At 38.0% G+C, this 22,806-nt stretch overlaps 1 protein-coding gene across 6 annotated transcripts in view; it reads right to left on the bottom strand.

The window, feature by feature from the left end:
- Positions 1-22,806, bottom strand: part of itsn2b (intersectin 2b) — a 199,066-nt gene that overhangs the window by 98,146 nt on the left and 78,114 nt on the right. For all 6 annotated transcript variants that reach the window (XM_060851287.1, XM_060851286.1, XM_060851284.1 and 3 more), the window contains 11 exons: positions 19,789-19,952; positions 18,488-18,688; positions 15,520-15,616; positions 13,054-13,190; positions 12,390-12,453; positions 10,354-10,491; positions 5,948-6,039; positions 4,816-5,078; positions 3,808-3,957; positions 1,957-2,097; positions 1,469-1,556 (listed from right to left, as the gene is read on the bottom strand). In XM_060851287.1, coding sequence (XP_060707270.1) covers positions 1,469-1,556; positions 1,957-2,097; positions 3,808-3,957; positions 4,816-5,078; positions 5,948-6,039; positions 10,354-10,491; positions 12,390-12,453; positions 13,054-13,190; positions 15,520-15,616; positions 18,488-18,688; positions 19,789-19,952 — 1,535 coding nt within the window. The remainder of the gene's footprint in view (positions 1-1,468; positions 1,557-1,956; positions 2,098-3,807; positions 3,958-4,815; positions 5,079-5,947; positions 6,040-10,353; positions 10,492-12,389; positions 12,454-13,053; positions 13,191-15,519; positions 15,617-18,487; positions 18,689-19,788; positions 19,953-22,806) is intronic.

Here is a 22,806-nt window from a genome sequence, read left to right as displayed (position 1 = left end):
AAAAACTATTAACAAATCTGAGCCCCCTTTTCTTAACTAATTACTACCTGACCCCCAAGGCTATTATAAAATGCTGTTCCAATAACACAATTATTAAACAATAAATCAACTTAATCTCTGAAAGTCCATGCAGTCTCTTAGGTTGTTTTCATTCCGGTCTTCTGATTCTGTTGCTTCTCCCTGGGTCGTCTTAGTGCTTTTATTGGAAAAAGGCACCTTTGATAAATAGTGCTTCTGAGATTTTTTTTGAGAGCAAGATTTTTATTTCTTCAGATGGCAGTTGCTCTGACCAATTTTCAAAATATCCTCAACATCGTACCCTCTCATCGGTCAGATTTTGTCAACACAATAAATTGAAATTCAATTGGGTTTTGGTACCTGGGCATTGTTTAAATTAATTGGTTAAATTCAAATTGTTCTCAAAACAGCAGCCAGAACTCAATTATCCATTTAACAGCCAATTGCTACATGCATCTATTTTGGAACAGCCAGTCTCTTAGCTGTTCTGTATACTAGCAACTTTTGCTGTACCTTAAACTCAAAAAAGCACTGTGTGTCTTCAAGATCATACACTCTTTCGACCACATACATCAAGTAATAGTATCACAATAGTATATATCCTTGACTTACTGTTGAGGCTGAGGAATGACTTTATAGAGGTTTATAAAATCATGAGGGGCATGGATAGGGTAAATAGACAAGGTCTTTTCCCTGGGATGGGGGGAGTCCAGAACTAGAGGGCATAGGTTCAGCGTGGAAGGGGAAAGATTTAAAAAGGGACCTAAGAGACAACTTGGGGTGGCACGGTGGCTCAGTGGTTAGCAGCGCCAGGAACCAAAATTCAACTCTCACCTCGGGTGACTGTCTGTGTGGAGTTTGCACATTCTCCCCGTGTCTGCGAGGGTTTCGTCCGGGTGCTCAGATTTCCTCCCACAATCCAAAGATGTGCAGGTTCGGTGAATTGCCCATAGTGTTAGGTACATTAGTCAGGGGTAAATGAAGGGGAACAGGTCTGGGTGGATTGCTCTTCGGAGGATGTGTCAACTTGTTAGGTTGAAGGACCAATTTTCATACTGTAGGAAATCTAATCTAAAATAAATTTTTTCACACAGAGGGTGGTACATGTATGGAATGAGCTGCCAGAGGAAGTGGGGGAGGCTGGTACAATTACAACATTTAAAAGGCATCGGGATAGGTTTCATGAATAGGAAGGGTTTAGAGGGATATGGGCCAAGTGCTGACAAATGGGACTAGATTAATTTAGGATATCTGGTCAGCATGGACGAGTTGGACCAAAAGGGTCTGTTTCCATGCTGTCCATCTCTATGACCCAGATGATGAGAACACTGGAGTTCACCCATACTGACCTATATCTACCTCAGTGTCCATACAACAAACAGGTACAAACTCAATGACATATGCCGTACAGGTATTATGAACATGTTTTCGTAGAATGCAAGGTACTCACTGTAAGCAGAGTTGGGCTGAATTTGTTTTACTTGGTCATCCAGAGCTTGCTTTTCAGGAATTAACTGATTCAACATTTTCTGAAACTCCTACAACACACACAATAGAGGAAAAAGTTTTCTGCTTTTTGTTAAGAATTGGAGAAACAGAATTTTATTAACATGTTTATATTTGGCTCCTGCAGTGTAATTTGGATGCAATTCAGAATTAATTGATGATGTGAAATTGTCCAAACAAATTAGTATTAAGTTATTTAGTAGTGTACATCCTGGAGCACCAATGCTACTGCACCACTGTGTCTTCCTTTTAAACTGTTCATTAAAGTCGTGCAAACTTTTGTCTGTCCTGATTTGACGGTTATCTCAGTTTGAAAGATGGAAAGTTGTTGGCCTTAGTCAAATTTGATGAATTGATTGATTTTTCTTAAGTATGGTACTTTGGCAACAAACAGAAGCAAATCATGCTAAAAAAAAAGGGAGAAGCCTCTACCTTGAGTTGTTGTTGTAAATGGTTTACTTCTATTCGTCGCTGGTCATGTTTCTGATTTACAAGATCCAGTTCATTTTTTTGAACTTCTTTTCTGCTTTGGACTTCTTGCACTCTGCTGGTGACATTTTGCTGTTTCTCACTCTGAGACAAGATTACAGTTATGGTTACATTTGAGATAAAAATGAAAATATTTACTTTACTGAGCCAAAGAAAAGTTACAACTGCATCACACTCTCCCTCTTATGGGCAGAGATACAACCAACTAGGAAGTGAGGTAATGGATCACATTGCTACAATCTTACATATTAATAATCAGATGATTGCATAGTTCATTTTGTAGGTTTAGTTCAGAGGGCTATGTTGTCTTTTCCATGAATTAATCGGTTCTATCTACTCACGAGTTGGTTAGTCTTGGTGGGATGCATCATTGAGAAGCATCTTAATTATTCAAAGACAATTTCATGACTGCAGTTATGCACTTGCACTCCACAAAACAATACAGTCAAAGTCATACAGCACAGAAACAGGCCCTTTGGTTCACTACATCTATGCCAACAAACATCAAACAATACTAATCCCATTTTCCCTGCACTTAGAGTGATAGAATCAACAATAGATGTGCAAAAACAGTATCACAGAGCCATGCATTTATCTTAAGACAGTTAGCTCAGGAAATTGAGAAACATGATATGTTATGGAAAATGATTTCTTCGACCTTAAAGTTGAAAGTGAGCAAAATTTTCATTTGCTGAGGTGGAATTCATGAGGTTTGTAACTATACTGTGACAGTATGCTGCTCACCAACTTCTTTAAAACTTCTCACCTTAGCCAAGATTACTAACTTGCTTAATGTTTATAAACTAATTCCAGTTTGAGGGATTAATTATGCACAGTTGATGTCAGCAAAATCTGTAAAGACTACACTTTTCAGGTACCTGTTATGAGTGAGATACACAGAAGGTCTTGTATTTAAAACAGCATTTTCCGTAATTTACCTTTCAATAAACAATAAATTGTAAAAGGACAGCCATGAAATTTTCAATGAGACATGTTACATTCAGTTTTAGCAAAATCTGTTAAAATAAAGATTTGATAAACTGAGGAGGATCTTAGACAGATCTAATAAGCATTCATTTACAACAGAGTTTCCATTAATATCCATTGCGCTATTCATTTTGTTTCAAAATCCAGGAAAGATTTTAAAACTAAGCACTCAAAGTGTTTCTCGAATGAATTATAAAATGCTCAGGACTGATTGAACACCACCGTCATAGCTGTGACTTTTAGAAAGGAGACTAACTCAAAGCCTACAATCAACCACAGGCAGCTGTGGCTGTGATATGGAGGGTGGAGGGGTACGGTCTTTTCAGTATGTTCTTTCCATTAGTTTCTGTACATTGAGGTATTTGAACACTGCAATTCTAATAGTTAGCAGCTGAATGCGAGGGTATGGGTGCGCATGCAGAGGGGAAACAGGGTGAAACATCAACAATCAAAACTGATTTCCAGTATCTAATATTAGCCAAAAACAAAATTCTGTTCCTGTGGAAAAGCCATGCTGATTTTAATGGGTATGTGTACTACAGATTGGATGAATTGGGAAAAGTCAGAAGATACTATAATCGAAAATTAGACAGACTTTCCTAGTAACAAATCCAGAGGTCCTAAATCGCCTGGACTTGGTTAATACAGGAAATTCATAGAGTGAGGAACAGGAGCCTGAGAAAGGATCTGTACGACCTTTCATCCATAATCTCAATTTTAATTGTTTAGACCAAAATGACACAAAGTTGGAACAGGTATTATTGTTGAGTGTGAATCATATTTTTGAGGGCCTGTGCCTCTACTCACTAGTGCCTCCAGTTCAAGTTCCAGACTCTTTTTCTTGGCCTTTAACTGGACAATCTCATCTTGTTCCCGGTTTCGTTGATTGAGAAGTTCTTGTCGCCGAATCCGCTCCCACTCAAGCTGACGCTGACGTTCAAGTTCTTGCTTTGCTGCCTAAAAAGGTATACAACAAATGCAAACATAGTCCGAAAGGAACTCAAATTTGCAAATTCTTAATTGGGGGAAAAGAGCAAACACTTCAAACCACTCTACCTCCAAAAGAATTAATAACCATTAGAAAGTTGAACTTAAGTGCCTTATTATTGGCATTGCCTGAGATGTCAGTGCACAAGTCCTGACATTATTGACTGCATACTGCCATCTGAAACAAGTCTTGAATGCAGACAAAAAATACATATGCTTCACAAAAGCTCTGTGAAATTCAACTGTCCTAATTTACACAGGTTATCAGAACCTGAAATAAATCTGTACCAACGTTTATCATTTAATGTTTAGTTATGAATTGCCACAAGGAATCTAATGTAAATATGATTGATACTCATGAATGCACATAAAGAAAGCATTAATGATTTTTCAAAGCAGCAACAAAGCATTAGGTAAATGGATTGTACAACATCTGGTAATAGCAAGTTATTATAGATCACCTAGTGAGTTGACGTTCTTGGTTTGCACATCATAAACTGACAAGATCAGATTTTGAATTGAAGAGAGTTTGGCACACTTTGTGATTTTCTTCCCCTTCATCTAACAAACAAATCTGCAGGTGATCTCTGCCAATGCTGAATAAGCCACGTATTAGGAGGCACTGGACAGCAACTTGGCATGACTATACTGAAATCCAATCCCATCTATCTCCAGTGCCATGACTAGAAATCTTGCCTGCATAAAATCACAATGTGACTTCACAGCACAGCATACTGAAGCTGAAAAGTCAAGGAAATTATTTCCCCCCATACCCACAACATCTGGAAAATGCACTGTTTCTCTGTAAATAAAATCTTCATTACAAACCTCTCGTTTTTCAATTTCTTTCCTCCTTTGCTCCTCCTTTTGTCTTTCCAACTCACGTTGTTTCTCCAATCGTTTCTCCAGATCAAGTTGTTTTTTCCGTTCCTGCTCTTGCAGCTCACGCTCCTTCCTCTCCTGTTCCTCCTTGGCCCGTTGTGCTCTTCGATCTGCCTCTCGTTGCTGCTGCTCTAGAAGGGTCTGACGCCTCCGCTCCAGCTCTGCATTCCCTTTTTCATAGTTAGCTTTTCTTTTATCTTCAAAAGTGACTGCAAATATCAATTGCCATTAGTTTTACAAATATTAAGGATGAATACATTTTCAAGTACCTAATCAAACAATAGTTCAATCAGTTTATTTGGACTTTTGCTAGCTATCTTACTGTTGGCTACTTATTTTTTTCCTCATTTCAGTGTCTCACACTTCGTGTGACTCCACAGCAAAACTTCTGGCCATCTTAAAAATTAACACATGAGTAAGAACTATAAGTAAGCCCTGACTTGTCTGCTTGATGTTAAAAATCACACAACACCAGGTTATAGTCCAACAGGTTTATTTGGAAGCACTAGCCTTCAGAGCGCAGCTCCTTCTTCTAATCAATTGATCAGATGCAAAGGGAGAATTCAAGTAAAGTCACATGAAGCGAGATGTAATGCAATTTAACAATGTACAATCAACTGCATGCCAAACTGAAAACAAACATATACTTTATCCAAGGTAAAGCAATCACACCCAAAAACACGGATAGGGCAAAAAAAACCTAATCAGACTGGTTACAACAGAAACTTTTAAACAGAAAGCACTAAAATCTATCTTACTGCAGCTTGCACAAACATAGTACTTCACAACAATACTATTTGCTGTACCTTTCATAATCTGCATTTTTTGGTGTTTTGTGCACTGTAGTGGCATTACTTAGGATATATTAGCAAATGGGGTTCTTTGCCACATTTTTCATGGTCTACGTCAATACAAATAGTACTGCATTCTGTGATGGCTCATTGAAATGTAATGCATGTTAAACATTTACTATTACAATTATGACACAATGAAAAGAGTAATTATACCACATTTTACTATTAACAATATTCAACACATCTAAGAAAGAAATAAGACACATGAAGGCTAGTTGACTAACCAGGTGATTTTTTCTGAGGCTCTTGGATTTCCTGCGTAACTTCTTGATACTGAGTCGGGGCTCCATTTATTCCATCACCCCATTTGCTTGTTCTGGAGAGAAGAAAACAAGAAAAAAATTACAAACAAACACTGCCAATTTTTTTTTCAATAAGGTTATAAACATTTTTTGCCTTGTTGACAAGGGCTGACCTAACAATTTCACTATGACCCACAAAAGCAAAAGTATTAGATTCATCTTAAAGGAATTGAATTTTTGTTCCCAACCAAGGCAAAGGGCACCAGGATTATAAATGGCTGCTGAGAACCAACTGTACTGCACTGACATACAACACTGCTGTGGAGTCGTCCTTTATTTTCAATGCAATGGAATGGCCGAGAGTAAAAAGAAAATTAAATATTTTAATTCATATCAATAATCTTATAATTACTGGAGACATTCATGCTTGTAATTTGCACAGTTGTGTACTAAAGCCAGTTTCCTCTGATTTACATACTGGGCTCTGGATGTATGATGTAGCCAGATGGAAAACAATATCAATACGCAGGCTGTACTTTAACTAAAAACAATTTACAAATGCAGACAAATTTTAAATGTCTTAATTTTCAGATTGTGCTCTAAATATATAGTTCCATAAAAAATCTGGGCACTTCCAAATTCCTATGGCCTTGTTGCCAACACAACCTCATAAAAGTTGAAGCCATATGCTGGAAGGATAAAGAAAACTGAGCACTCACTTTTCAAACAGGCATTACTGGTTGGTTCACTCTAAATGGGTCACCACCAAAATGCTTTCGGAACAGTGAGAAATGCATAATAAGCTAATTAACATCTAAAAGTGAAAACTTGAGACTAATATATTTTTGTGCATTTGTCAGAACTCTATTCTAAGGTTTGGTTATTTTTCCTGAAGTTAAAATAGATAAAGCACAGAAGAACACAGTTAACTTTCCTGAGCAAGGGTCACTCGACATTAGCTTTGACTTCTCTCCACAGATGCTGCCAGACCTGCTGAGTTTTACCAGCAGTTTCCGTTTTTCTTACAGGTAACGTCTTGTCCACCTGTCTTCATTGGGCCTGGGACAGGACTGGAACAACAGCATGTCAGTCTCTCTGATAAAGATAGAACTGAATACTGTTTGGGGTTACCAAAAAAAAGTGGAGGTGTGGCCTTGTTAGTCAAGAATAGTATAACGGTGGCTGAAAGAACTTTTGACGAGGACTGATCTACTGAGGTAGTATGGGCTGAGGTTAGAAACTAAGGTCTCACTGCTGGGAGTTCTTTTATAGGCCCCCGCAGAGTTCCAGACAGGTGGAGAGGATTGGCAAAATAACTATGGGTACGAGTGAAAGGAACAGGATGGTCATTATGGGGGACTTTAACTTCCCCAACATTGACTGGAAATGCTTTTGTAGTACGTCGGATGGATCAGTTTTTGTCCAATGTATACAGGAGGGTTTCCTGACACAGTATGTCAAAGGGACGACAAGAGGGGAGGCCATACTGGATCTGGTGCTTGGGAATGAACCAGGCCAGGTGTTTGATCTTGTCGTAGGTGAGCACTTTGGAAAGAGTGACCATAATTCAGTTACATTTAGTTTAGCTACAGAAAGGGATGACTCTTGCCCTGTGACATGTAGCTATCGATGAGACAAGGGCAATTATAATGCAATTAGATAAAACTTAGGATGCAAAGAATGGGTTAGCAAAATACAGGGGATGGGGATGATCGAAAGGTGGAGTTGATTTAAGGAACAGATATTGCATGTCCTTGATAGGTATGTCCCTGTCAGGCAGGCAGGAAGTGATAAGGTAAGGGAACTGTGGCTTACTACAGAAATTACATTTCTTGTTAAGCGGAAGGAGGGGGCTTATGTGACATTGAGGCGAGATGGTTCACATGAAGCGATGGAAAATCACAGATTAACTCAGAAGGATTTAAAGAGAGAGTTAAGAAGAGCAAACTCTTGAGCAGTCTTTAGCAGGTAGAATAAATGAGAACCTGAAAGCTTTCTAAAGGTATGTGAGGAATAAAAGGATGACTAGGGTAGAAATAGGGCCAGTCAAAGATAGAGTTGGGAAGTTGTGTGTTGCCCCTGTGGAGATGGGAGAGGTGTTAAAAGAATACTTCTCATCAGTTTTCAGTCAGAAAAAGAGAATATTGTAGAGGAGAAGAATGAGATAAGAGATACTAGACTAGAAAGGATCAAGGTTAGTAAGGAAGAGGTGTTATTGATTCTAGGAGGAGTAAAAGTAGACAAGTCCCCTTGGCCGGATAGGATTTATCCAAGGATTCTCTGGGAAGCTAGGGAGGAGATGGCAGAACCTTCACTTTGATATTTGAGCTGGCATTGTGTACAGGTTTAGTACCAGAGGACTGGAGGATTGTAAATGTTGTGCCCTTGTTCAAGGAGGGCAGTAGAGATGACCCAGGTAATTATAGACCAGTGAGCCTTACACTTGTTGTTGGAAAAGTTTTGGAAAGGATTATAAGAGATAGGATTTATAATCATCTAGCAAGCAACAATTTGATTTCATATTGTCAATGTGGTTTTGTCAAGGGCAGGTCATGCCTCACAAACCTCATTAAGTTTTTTTGAGAAGGTGACCAAGCGTGGAGATGAAGGTAGGGCAGTTGATGTGGTATTCATGGACTTCAGTAAAGCCTTTGATAAGGTTCCACATGGTAGGCTGTTGGAGAAAATGCTGAGGCATGGGATTGAGGGTGATTTAGCAGTTTGGATTAGAAACTGGCATTCTGAAAGGCAGTGAGTGGTAGTTGATGGAAAACATTCACCCTGGAGTCGGGTTACTAGTGGTGTGCCACAAGGATCTGTTTTGGGACCACTGCTGTTTTTATAAATGACTTAGATGCAGGCAAATAAGTGGATGGGTTAATAAGTTTGCAGATGACATTGAAGTCGGTGGAGTAGTGGAAAGTGTGGAAGAGTGTTGCAGGTTGCAGGGGGACTTGGATAAACTGCAGACTTGGGCTGAGAGGTGGCAAATGGAGTTCAATGCAGCTAAATGTGAGGTGATTCACTTTGGGAAGAATAACTAAAAGGCAGAATACTGGGTCAATGGAAAAATTCTTGGTAGTATGAATGTGCAGAGGGATCTTGGGAGTCCATTTACATTGATCCCTGAAAGTTGCCACCCAGGTTGATAGTGCTGTTTAGAAGCATACATTGTGTTACGTTTTATTGATAGAGGGATTGAGTTCCGGAACCATGATGTCATACTGCAACTATATAAAACGCTAGTGTGGCCGCACTTGGAATATTGTGTACAGTTCTGGTCGCTCCATTACAGGAAAGATGTGGAAGCATTGGAAAAAGGTGCACAGGAGATATCCCAGGATGATGCCTGGTCTGGAGGGAAGGTCTTATGAGGAAAGCCTGAGAAACTTGGGTCTGTTCTCACTGAAAAGAAGGTGGCTAAGACGGGATTTGATAAGAGACATACAAGATGATCAGAGGGTTAGATAGGGTAGACAGCGAAAGTCTTTTTCCTAGGATGATGATGTCAGCTTGTATGAGGGGGCATAACCACAAATTGAGGGATGTTAGATTTAAGACTGATGTCAGAGGCAGGTTCTTTACTCAGAGTGTGGTAAGGGTGTGGAATGCCCTGCCTGCCAATGTAGTTAAGTCAGCCACATTAGGGAGATTTAAACAATCCTTGGATAAGCACATGGATGACGGTGGGATAGTGCAGGGAGATGAGCTTAGATTAGTTCACAGGTCAGTGCAACATCAAGGGCCGAAGAGCCTATTCTGCTCTGTATTATTCGATGTTCTACTACATGAACATATTAAAAAAGGATACAGTTCACAAAATAACATATTAGGCTTTAGATTCCTAATCAAATTAATTGAATCCAGTACAGTTTATTGAACCTCTATATTATCTGTAATTTGACAATTAAATTGTATGTCAGCTTCCAAAGCATATTATTTGTTTCAAAAGATCGAATTACAGTCAGTTCTAATATGCTGAAAATTAATTAAGCATCAAAAAAGTGTGTTTCTGCAAGGAGGACATATGTTTATGCAAAGAAAATAAATTCAATGCTTTCAGCACTCATCTCCCTTCAGTGATCTAAATCCTAGTTATAAACTGTTTTTAGGGATTTCTCAAAGAGAAAATTTAAGTCATGTCAACCCCATGTCCAACTGCAAATGATTTAAGTCTTCGTCTTTTAGTGACTTTTTCCAGCAGTCAGCTTGTGCTAGATTTTCAAGGTGGCTCGTATGACACGGACTTTTGGACGAAATGCAGAGATTGTGAACAATCATGCAGCTCATACCTACCAAAATGGGTTAGATCTCAAGAAATTAATAAGAGTGAAAATTAAAATGTGTGTGTCATTTCAATGTGCTGAAAAAAAAAGAAATTAACTCACCTAAAAGAAGGTGGTATCAGTTCTGGAGGAAGTGAGAGAGGAAGCGGTTGACCAGACTTGGCCACTTCAATTAAGTGCATGGCTAAAATGAACTCTTCTGCTCGGAGCTTTCCATCCTTATCAACATCTGCTAAGCTCCTGTAATTCAACAATGTGACAGAGGAAGGGCCTTAATGGCATATTTCATGTTGGCTTTCTGAACAAAATATTTTCTCTGAACACATGGTTCAAGTTATTTTAAAGAACAAGACAAAATAAAATTGTCAAAGGTCACAGTTCAAGCAATAATTTGTCCAAAGGCTGCTGGTTCTGCCACAATGTTTGCAATGCATAATCATGGGCAGCCACTATTTAGTGTCCCTTCCTCCAAGTGGTGCACCCCAGCCACAAGTCCCAAGAACCACTCTATTCTACTGTAGATATGGCTTTGCCAAAACTACTTCTGTCCTAATATCAGACAGTACTTCTTTGAGTCATTCAACAAAACCCGATAACATCCAGGACTTGTTCTTCACTTCTGCCTTTGGGTTGTCAGACCACCTATCCAATATCCAATCTTAGGCGAACCACAATTATATCGAAGGTTAAGCATTTGCAAGAGAGGTGTTGTCTTTAATCCCATAGCATGAACTGTGTAACCTCATGAATCATTACAAGAACCACCCACAGCTCCCAGCAATTGTCTCTCAGTGAATCAGTCGGTTTGCTACCTATAGTGCCCTAGCTTTGACTTCCAATCTTATCATAAAGACAGGACCAATTATTTCCACTTATTTGCCATTAAAGCCTCTGTCCCTACCAGCATATCAATTAATTAAATCAATTAAATCCTTATTTACGCCTTTGTCACCACTGTTTGCCTTTCTCTTTCATGGAATATGGCAGTCTCTGGCAAGGCTTGCAGCTCTTAGGCTCAGTAGTTTGTTAGGCCATTTCAGAAGGGCAGTTAAGAGTCAATCACATTACCATGGATTTGGAGTCACACGTAGGCTGGACCAAGTGATGCAGCAGATTTTCATTCCCAAAGGAAATGAATGAACCAGATAGGCTTTTATGACAATTGACAATGGTTTCCTGGTTACCTTCAGACTAAGTTTGTTTTAAGCTTAGATTTTTTTTTCACTTCTAACTTGGATCTCTGGATTATAAGATCAGTGACAATACCATTATGCCTTCCTAAATTCCCATGTTCTCCTGGGTAGTCACCATTCTCCATCTTTCAATTCAACTCAGCTTGTTCAAAACCTGCTGACCATATTCTACCTTAGAGGACTCACCAACCTTGTCTTTGCTACCTTACTTGACCCGGGCCTTCCAACAATTGAAAATTCTCATCCTCCTATTTATGTGTTTTCTAAGCTTAATTTATCCCCAATACTATCCTGCAGTACTTGTCTTTTCTCCACATTTGGCCAATTCTGCATCCACACTATCTATTCCACAACTCTCTCAGCTTCAAAGCCTCCCACCCACTTTCCACTCCTGCACAAAATACTCTGTGAATAAGTTTTTTGGTTACTTGTACCGTAGTTCCTTCTTTAGAGTCCGAGTACAATCATATTTAATCACATCTCTGTAAACATGGAAAACTATTCAGAAGTGCTTTGCTGTGTTATACGTATGTTATATATAGTTTGCTGAGTTTCCTTTTCAAAACCTCCACAAAACTTCTCTCCTCCATAACGCTTTTAGTGCCACCCTGACTGCCACAATATCCCTTTCATTTCCGCACTCACTCTTATTAAGCACAATATATATAAAAAAATCCACAGTCATTTGTTTTTAATAAGAACAGCCAGATGAATACTTAGCAGATTTTTCTCCTACTACTTTAATCAGATTGTAACTTATGACACAAAACGTAACGGTCTTAAAAAGCACCAACAGGAAAAATCATACGGTGCTAAATCCTGCAATATTTAACAAATAGTCATTTGAATTAAATCTGAAAGCCAATTAATTGAACTGTGTCAACAGGTGAAAGTTTCTTATCATAAGATCATCTATAGGGAATGTATAATTACAGCAGAACTCACCATATGGTAGCTAGTTGGTTGTGAGACAAATTGGATTGTACAAGAGCATTTCTGGCTTGGGGGCCTAAAAACAAATCCAAATCATTAGCAGGCTAGCATATTGAACTAATAGCAGACAGAGGCATTGTCCCTCATTCAGTCCAGCCTCTTGTGTTCTATCATTTTTGCCTTTTCTGATCAAAACATTTCAATTAGCAAGGTAATGATTATTTGGAGCAATAAAAAATAAATGACTACTTCAACTATTATTGGCTATTCATAATTAACAAAACCTGGACTGATCATTATTAGCCATCTCAACCAGATAAACATTTGGCGAAGAAGAAACAGTACCTTCAGTCAAGTGTTTATTGAACATCTGAATAACTGGGGGACTGAATGATTCTGAGTGAGTCTGGGTACTATATATCTCCCACAACTCATATTCCATTAATACTTAGAAACCAATGTATATTTTCATTAAATTAGAATGAAATCATTTTGTGGCAGAGTGCGTCTTCAATGGAGATAGTTCTTCAACTGATATTCCCAATACAATGCATGTAATAAGTTTGCAGTGTTGGGGGCAAGGTTCTAATGTGAAATGTTCAATCAAATGAACAATATTCCATCTGCATTAAAGAAGAAAAGCTTAATCAATGACAAGTATATATTCTTAACTGACCTGAGAGGTAGCCGCTCATGGATTTATCAAGGCTATTGAACAACTGTCGATATTTGAGCCTTGCAGACTGGGGAACTCCCCAGTCAGATGAACTCACTTTTGGTGATGCGAGAGAAGTATTAGATGATGAAGAACTGCTGCAAGAAAGGAAACAGAAAGAGTGAAAGTTAACTACTGGACATTTCAGCCACGAAGTTTCAAAGCATTCATCACATTATTTACAAGAAGAATAAAATGCATGCAAGAACAAATGCTGAAAATAACAAGTCTTAAAATTCATCAGCACAATAAAATGTGAAAACTGTTGTGGGCCAAATCCTGTCCACTCTGTCAGAACAGCAGAGTAATTTTTGGATTGGGAACTTTTGGATTGGACAGAATTTGACAAGAGTACACTTCATTGACAGTTTGGGCATGTAAGGGATTACAATGGCCCTCCAATGACAGACATCCTGACAATCATTGGCAAAACATGCCCATCTGCTCATAAGGAAAGAAATGGATTTCCAGGAAGTAGCAAAGATCAGCAGCAACTTGCGATATGTGGCTATACCACTGGAGCTCAGACATATTGAGAGCTAGTTCTTTGCCTACAGCCCTCAAGTTATGGCTTTTGCTTCCTTTCAGTTGGATCTTGAAATACATCCCATCAGTGTTGTAGAGGGGTATGAGATTGAGAAGAAAACTAAGCAACCATATGCTATCTTTTCAAAAAGCAGACTTATGCACTTATTTGAAATATTCCTATTCACAGTTGTTACAACTATTACTTACTACTTAAAATTGTGAACAAAGGAGCTTCATACAAATGTGTTAACATGTTCATTAATCTATTAATGAAGTGTTACAGTCTGTTTTCTTTTAGCCTATAATGACAACTTTTTCCATCATGGCATTCTACGAACACTGACAAATGAGTTATATCCTGTAACGAGGATGTTTGTGTCCAGACATAGGCAATGTAAAAATTAAAGAACAATCCTCATTCAGCTGTTGGTCAGCCTTCAAAAACAAGACACTTTATAAACAAAATCAGTGCTTGAAATTCTGCATTTGAGAGATACACCAGTGCAAATTTAGGACTCAAATTCCACACAGCACAGTGAAAAGAATAATGCAATACCAACAGGCTGTGGCTGAATCAACAAATTCTCCTTATTTTCACTATGCTCTCTCCTTTAACTGAAATTTTATTAATTAACAGGAGAAACCCATGTTGCAGAATCATGCAATTGATTTTTTTTTTAAAAATCACATTTCATTAATCAACCTAATAGTTGTCATTTGAACTAGACATTCTTCTTGCAGTTGTTGTGGATATGTGTGCTGAGCTAGGAATTTGGTTTGCCAATGTTTCGTCCCTTTTCTAGGTGATACCCTCAGTGCTGTAGAAGCTCCTGTGAAGCTCTGCTGTACTGGGTCGGTTGGAATTAATTTGGTTTCGTTCCTTCTGCTTCCGGTTGTTCATCGCAGTGGTCGGTATATCGGTGTAGATCAATGTATTTATTGATGGAGCCCGCGAATGAGTGCCAAGCTTCTGGCTGTCCTCGGTTTGGCTTGTCTTCCTATTGTTGTGCTGTCCCAGTCAAATTTATGGTCCTTGTTGTTTATGTGTATAGATACTAAAGATAGCTGGTTGTGGCATTTAGCGACTAGTTGATGTTCGTGGATGTGGATGGCTATTTGTCTGCCTGTTGTCCTATATAGTATTTTACATAGTCTCTGCATGAAATCTGATGCATCAGATTTATCCTGCACACGATGAGTTTAGGTTCCTTTGTAGTGGTGAGCTGTCGTCTGAGCGCGGCTGTCAGTTTCAGTGCTGTCATAAATCCATGTGGTCAGAGGAGTCTGGCTGCCAGTTCTGAGATTTTTTTTGTGTAAGGTAGAGTGTCACCTAGAAAGGGAACAAAACGTCTGCAAACCAAATTCCCAACTGAAACTGGCACCCGAGCTACAAATCTTTACTCAAAACTTAGCCATTCTTCGCTTTTAACTGAAAAAGGCATTGCAAAGGATCGTAAAAGCAAACAATATGACCTGTTGCACTTACCATATTATGCTAATTCTTAGCCAGCAGGCAAGGATCAAATTACAAATTTGCAAAAATTTTACTATTTTCCTTAGCACTTTTCAAAACCTACATGTCTTCTGTCATGTGACAGATAGAAGAAGGAATTCCTGATAGGTTGTCAAATAAGAATAAATAATTACGAGAGATTTATCTGGATTATCGGAAACAAAATATAAACTGATTAAATTTCTGATCAAAAATGTTGCTTTGTTCCTGACTGATTCAACAGTTTCAGCAGGAACAAGAATGTCTACTTAGGTAACAAGTACTTACACTCAAAATAACATTGGTTTGTTTTAGACAGACGATTAAATCTGCAACACGCATCGCCTCAGTGTAAACCATCTAAACTGGACCTAGCTATATTATATAAAAATAAATTCTGCTTGTACCTGCTGGAGCCAAGATCAATCAATGATTGAGCCTTCTGCAGACCAGTGCCTCCAAATCCTGGTAAAGGCTGCCTCAGAGGTCCAGAATGGGGAAGTGCTAAAAAAAAGAACACCATGACTTAAAGCAACAAAATTCAAGACAGATACAATAATAGGTTCTTTTCATATTCGATAAATTTATTTCAAATCTTCCCTCCATACACCAGAATATGTTGTTCCTTACTCTATCAAGGGCAAAGAAACACATCTATAAAGCAGCTGGTTGATTGATCCTGCAATTTAACTATTTTGAAGGTACTGTGTGAGTGAGGCAAGTGAAATTTACGAATCAACGTACAACTCGTTGGAATTTAGAAAATGAGAGGTGATTTCATTGAAACATACATTCTTAAGGGATTTGACAGACTAAACACAGAGGTTGTTTCCCCTTATTGGAGTGTCCGGGACCAGAAGGAATAGTGCCAGAAAAAAAAGGACATCAATTTAAGACAGAGACGAAGAACCTCACTCAAAGTCAAGTGTCTTTAGAACTCCTTGCTACAGATAGCCGTGGGGTTCAGTCCTCACGTATATTTAAGGCTGAGATAGATTCTTGATCAACAGGGAAATCAAGGGTTCTTGGGAAAGGACAGGGAAGATGACATGAAATGTGTTGGATCTGAAATACTGGAGCTGGTTGAGGAGCTGAACAGTTCCTTTCCTACTTGTTATGATCTTATAAATGTGCCTCAGTATAACTTAATTCAAACACTTTCATAACTAATTAAAGTTTAGTGGTTAGCCTTAAAAACAACCAAAGTACTACTGTGCTTCCATAAGGTGTAGGTCTTGTACAACATCCAACTTTAAGAGGTGGTTTCAATTAAACAGAACTTAAACCGTTATGTCCATTAGAAAGCTATAACTGCACATTAATATTATAGCTATTGTGTGGATATGGAGACACTTCAACTACAAAATATGCTTCAATGTCAAAAGGAGAGATGTGCATCACTGCATGTTAAAACAATACCAAGACTAGCAAAGTTCAGCTCAAACCATGCAGCTTCTTGTTCACAGCCAGTACATTAGCAAACATGCCAAATGGAGTTCAAAATGGAAACCAACCATTAGGATCGATCTGTTGGATGGAATTTAAACTTTCATCAAAAGTCGTAAAACTATAAATCCAGGAAGGGGAACAAGATGATAAAGGAGGGCGCATAGAAAGAGGGAAAGTTTGGAGATAAATACCTTATTTTGTTAAATAACCAGCAATCTATGCAATTATAGAACTGCATTATGCCTTAAATGCCAAGTGTGAATTGTGATTATTAACAGGAATTTATAATTTTAAAATTAATATTAACCCACTAACTGTTCCTAATTCCTTGATTAGATATAAAAATTTAGAATTACAGACAGTGACAAAGATACAACTATGCTGAGTTATATAATATTGCATTTATCATACAGGATTGCCACAGATAAATTAATAGGCTAATTAGCAAAATGTTAATTTGTAAGAAATAGATTCACTCTCAGTTAACTGAGCATTTGTAATCATTAGTGAAAAGGCAAATAAAAGTACAAAATACTGGAAATACTCAAAGATCTGGCAGCAACTGCGGAAAGAAAACAAAAGTTCATTCTCAGATTCTCTCATCTAACTCTCCAAAGCCCCAAAGAAACCTTTCAAGTGAAGCAGCAAATTACACATACTCCTTCAATTTAGTACACTGGACTTGGTGCAGGCATCTTCCACACTAGGAAAATGAAATGCAGATTGGGTGATCAGTCTGTGGAACATCTTCACTTATGGAGATCATCTATATTAATTCTTGAAAAGTCTCTCATGCAACCAAGTTCAACACAGACTCAAGTAACAGCATCTCATCTACTGATTAAGCATTCCACAGCCCTGTGAAATCAATGCAGCCTTTAACAATTTCAGAACATAATCTCTGCTCTGATCACCATTGCTCCTCTTCAATTTTGTGTCCTTTTCATTGCATACAGTCTTAAATTTTTTTTTGCTACAGTTCATATTCTGCCATTTACATCGCCTTTGGAGTCATCATTTCATTCTTTAACTGTCCTATTGTTCCTAATAATTTGTCTAACCATCTTGTTAGTCATTCTATGTCTCGTTTTTAGCCCCATCACAGGCTTTTGTTTTTCTTTCATCCTCTCCTATCTCACCGACTTAAATTATTACATTTCTAACTTCTCCTTGTCCTGATTAAAGATCACGCTTGAAGAGTTAACTTTATTTCTTTTGCCACAGATGTTGCAAGACCTGCTGAGTATGCCACCATTTTTTGTCCTTTTTTCAGAATTCCAACATCTACTTTAAGAAAATGTCAAAGCTGCCTGAATATAGCAGAACATTAAGTTACAATTAAAATATGCATGTTATAAATCTGAAAAATAGAAATGCTGAAAAAGAACATCAAGCCTAATAAGGGTTGCACTCAAATTGTTAAACCAATCTTTTTCTTTTTGATGCTCATTAAAATGCAGAGCATGATCAATCATTTTATGTCTTTGAGTGCTACAGCAAAAAGAAAAATGAATATGTTCAAGGAAATTTTTATTTCCAAGTAATAGTCAGCATTTAACAAAAATATTGATTTTGTTATTCATGACCCAGGACTGGCCTATGAGCTCTAGGCAGCCATATTCAGTTCAAATCCAACTGATGCAATGAGAAACCCTCATCTCTCACCTTGGCTACATTGGATTGGGACAGTTTTGAGACGAAAAGTTGAATACTTCCAATGGTTAGCACAACCATCTGCGTTTTTAAAACAGGGCATTACTTATTACAACATGAGAAACAATGAAGAACTCTATTGCATTTTTTAAAAAGAAAATTTAAAGTAAAAATCTATGATGGACAAGTACGAGAAAACAATTAAAGACTACAAGGAATATTTAGTTTTTAAAAAATCTGAAATTATAAATCAAATCGGCTTATATTACTTACTTGCAGAACTCTGTGCAGACATTGGAGGTATGAGAATAGATGTACCATTTGGCAATGCTGATGTACCAACAGCAGGAAGCAGGGGGACTGACATACCCAAAGGTGGCATTGTTGTCCCTGAGGTCAAAGATGATGTGGGAGCCAAGGAAGCAAAAGGAGGCATGTTTGGTGGGACTGACAGATTTGGCATACTTCCCATCCCTGTATTGGAATTTAAACATGAACAATTTGTAATTCAACATTATGGACAATTCTTTTAAATGTGTTATTTTACATAATGAAGCAGAAAATGACACTTTGTAACCAAATAATTAACAGCTTTTAGTGTTGACATTAGGAATTCGGAAACAAAAGGTTGCTTTTATTCGTACCTTAAACCAAGTAAAACATCCCGAGACACTTCATATGAACGTTTTCAAATAAAATTTGACAGCTACCCTAATAGGGATATATTAAAGACAGGTGACAAAAAGATCTATCGCAAAGGAGGAGAAAAATCAAGAGGTGACGAGCTGGTCTAAACTGCACAGCTGAAGTATACTAACAAGAGGAGGGTGAAAGATTGAAGGCCTTGATAGTTGACCATGAGAACAATTGGTCTAGAAGTAAAAATACATACATGGAAAAAGGTTTCAATGCAAAATGGGCAGAGGCAGATGATAGCTTAAAAGGTGGAGGCAAGCAATTTTGGTGACAGGGAGAGTATGGGTTTACAAGTTTGGGATCATTGTGAATGCAGAGGTTGCAAATTTCTCTTCTGATTCAGCCTCAGATAACAGCCAGATAGTGATTAGCCCACTAGCTCTTGTTGGAGACTGCAGACAACAGTTTAGTCTTCTCAATATAAAAACTAAAGGAAAGTTGAATACCTGGACTATTCAGATTTTGTACAATGCACACTTAAAATATACTGGACCCCCAGGAGAATTATTGAATTATGGTATTCTTGGGGGAAGCACACTAAATTATATAACATTAAACTCCAAACGCATGATTACTGAAATCATACTTAATTACATTAAAATATGTAAAATAAAAAAGTTAAAATAAGGGTAGAATTTAAAATTTTCTAGTGGATATGAATTGCATCTCTATACATTCATTCTAACCTCACTTCACTTCATTTCAATTCACAACACAAATTGCTACATGCAAGATTAAGAAAGTACAAATATTTACTGCTCCAAAACCATCTTTATTAAACCAATTACAATAAATGCAGATGCATTAAGATATTATATGAGGACCGAATACAATACTTTAATAGTCCACTCTACGTTTATTTGGAAGATTTTATTTACCAAATCGTGCCGAGCCCAAGGGTGAAGGGATTGGTGGGTGTTTCATAATGATTGGAAGTGTTGTTGGCACCGGGTGGCCTTGAAGGGTCATCTTGATCAATTTCATTGCTATGGAAAATTCCTGCTGGTCCATCTTTCCATCCTTGTTCATGTCTGCCAGGGTCCTATATACAAGGGAATTAAAAGATTGACAACTTATATTGCACGGACTTGGACATCCATGTTCCAGTGGAGGCTAATGCTCATATAAAGCAGTAGCTGGGTCCAGTCATGCCTAAATATCAGTGGCAGTGGGGAAAATCATATATGAAGATTAGAAAAGGTAGGATCATGTGCAAGCTTTGTGGGGTTCCTTGGATATATAGAGTTCCCTTTTGGAGAAGGAAGTTGCCCTTTTGGATACCATTGATGGACAAAGGACATTTTAGAGTGGGCTTAAAGGAGAAAAAGGAGGTATAAAGTTGGAAAGGTTAAAGACGAAAACTCTATGAAGCATAGGCACCTGAAGGCACAATTGTGAATGTTAGCTAAAGCATCGACAAAGAAAATCAAAATGTTTTGGGGAACATTGCAACAAGCAAGGTTAAAACTTTAAAAAGGCAAGGACTTAAAGAGATTTAAAACACCAAGATCAGAATTTTAAATATGAGATACTGGCAGGGAAGAAATCAATGTTGTCAGAAAAGGGTAATGAGAAGCACAATTTTTTCTGGAATTGAATACTGACATCGGCTTCTAAAATGAGCTGAAGTTTACAGAAAAGGGAGTAATTGAAGACATAACCAGGAGACCATTTATTTAAATCTGAAAATGACAAAGGAACAGATAAGCATTTAAACAAAGCAAGCTGCATCAGCAATGGGACTGGGCACTCATGGAGGTGAATAATAAACATGATATGGGTTTCAGAAAATCAGGTAAAAGGATGCTGAAATTGCAAGCAGTCAGGTTTAGACTGATACTATGCTTGGGGAAATGAAATTAATTGTTGGAAATGCTATAGAAACTGTGCTGTGGGCTAAAGATGACAACCTTGAATTTCATAGTTTAATTAATAAATGAAACTTTTCCATGATGAAGTGGGTAGTCTGATTACAGAAATGTTACAGGTCTGGGAGAAATATGAGGTAGTGTCAGTTTTCGTCAACATACAGGTGGACGTTGCCTCTAAGTTTGCAGATAACATTGACAAGGTGTACGAGGAAGATGGAGGAACAGATCCAATCTTTTGGCAATAGAGAAAACAATGTGGGGCACAAAGAGAAGCCTTTGTTGGATGTGATTTCACCATGGGTGGATTCAGAGTGGAATCAAGCAAAGCCAATTTTAGTACATTGGATGATACAAACAGAATACCATTTCTAAAAAGATACTTTGATATTCTATTTCAGTGCTCTGGCAGGGAAGGAAACTTTATTCAAAAGATTAAAAAATGGAGCTACTGTAAAAATTGACAAATTTTTGAGCATGTTTTTGCTTCCAACTTAGAAAAGCAGTGAGTTGCAGTTGACCAACAATTTGCAGGATTTGGGGTCAAATTTGAGGTGCTGCATTTTGGAAAGGCAAATCAGGGCAGGACTTATACACTTAATGGTAAGGTCCTAGGGAGTGTTGCTGAACAAAGAGACCTTGGAGTGCAGGTTCATAACTCCTTGAAAGTGGAGTCTCAGGTAGACAGGACAGTGAAGGCAGCGTTTGGTATGCTTGCCATTATAAGTCAGTGCATTGAGTATAAGTGTTGGGAAGTCATGTTGCGGCTGTAGAGGACATTGGTTAGGCCACTTTTGGAATATTGTGTCCAATTCTAGTTGTCCTCCTCAGGAAGAAGGTTGTGAGAGGTTGGAGGGGTTCAGAAAAGATTTACAAGCATGTTGCCAGGATTGGAAGCTCTGAGCTATACGGGAAGGCTCAGGAGGCTGGGGCTGTTTTCCCTGGAGTGGCAGAGAATCTTGGATAGGATAAATAAACAAAGTCTTTTCCTTGGGTTGGGGGTAGTCTAGAAATATGTTTAGGGTGAGAGGTGAGAAATTTAAAAAGGACCTAAGGGGCAACTTTTTCATGCGGAGGGTGGCATGTGTAGGGAATGAGCTGCCAGAGGAAGTGGTGGAAGCTGGTATAATTGTAACATTTAAAAGGCATCTGGATGGGTATATGAATAGGAAGGGTTGAGAGGTATATGGGCCAAGTGCTAGCAAATGGGACTAGATTAATTTACAATATCTGGTCGGCATGAATGAGTTGGACCAAAGAGTGTGTTTCCATGTGGTACATCTCTATTACTTTATATACTGCAGAAGCACAGGGACTATGAAGAGTATTAGAACTGGAGAAAGTTTCAGAGATGCAGAGGACTGAAGCTGTGGAAGAACTTGAACACATAGATGAGCATTTATATTTATCATCTACACAGGATTTCTATTAGGATTTCAGTCAAGTTTACAGTGGGAATATTACCACTGCGAATGCTTTCAATTCCCAAGTTCATTCATAAGTCAATTTGTACGCAATACAGAACACAATGCAGGACAACTCAAAATAGTGATTTTTAATTACAAGAAGCATTCATATAATCAGATCTTTAAAATTACACCTCTTTATAGGATCTGGTTTATGAGCACAAGCTGTCATAGTCAGAGGTTTGTTATTTTAAAATTATGGAGAACAATCAGTAGTAAAATAATAAATTTTTCCCTTCCAAGTTAAGGGATCATTGAGTGCCAAGTACAGCACACTAAGTACAGATCAATTACTGGTACACAAGAATCAGAAGAAAACATCACAGCATATCAGCCTCAATGTATAAAAGGACCAGATCAAAAACATCAGGACTATAACTGAGGTTTAAGTATTATATCCCAATCAGGGCTTTACAAAATAAGATTTGCAACAAATGGCAAATTGCCTTTTTTTTAAAAAGACATGAAAAAGATCAATTACCATTTAGCAACTGAGACACACAGGAATAACAAAACGTCTCTTCACAAGCAGAATAAATACAGTAATATACAGCTACACAGG

This window comes from Hemiscyllium ocellatum, chromosome 3, assembly GCF_020745735.1.
Source record: "Hemiscyllium ocellatum isolate sHemOce1 chromosome 3, sHemOce1.pat.X.cur, whole genome shotgun sequence".
Lineage (NCBI taxonomy): Eukaryota > Metazoa > Chordata > Chondrichthyes > Orectolobiformes > Hemiscylliidae > Hemiscyllium > Hemiscyllium ocellatum.
Note: the sequence above shows the minus strand (reverse complement) of the source record. Positions and strands in the feature narration are given on the sequence as shown.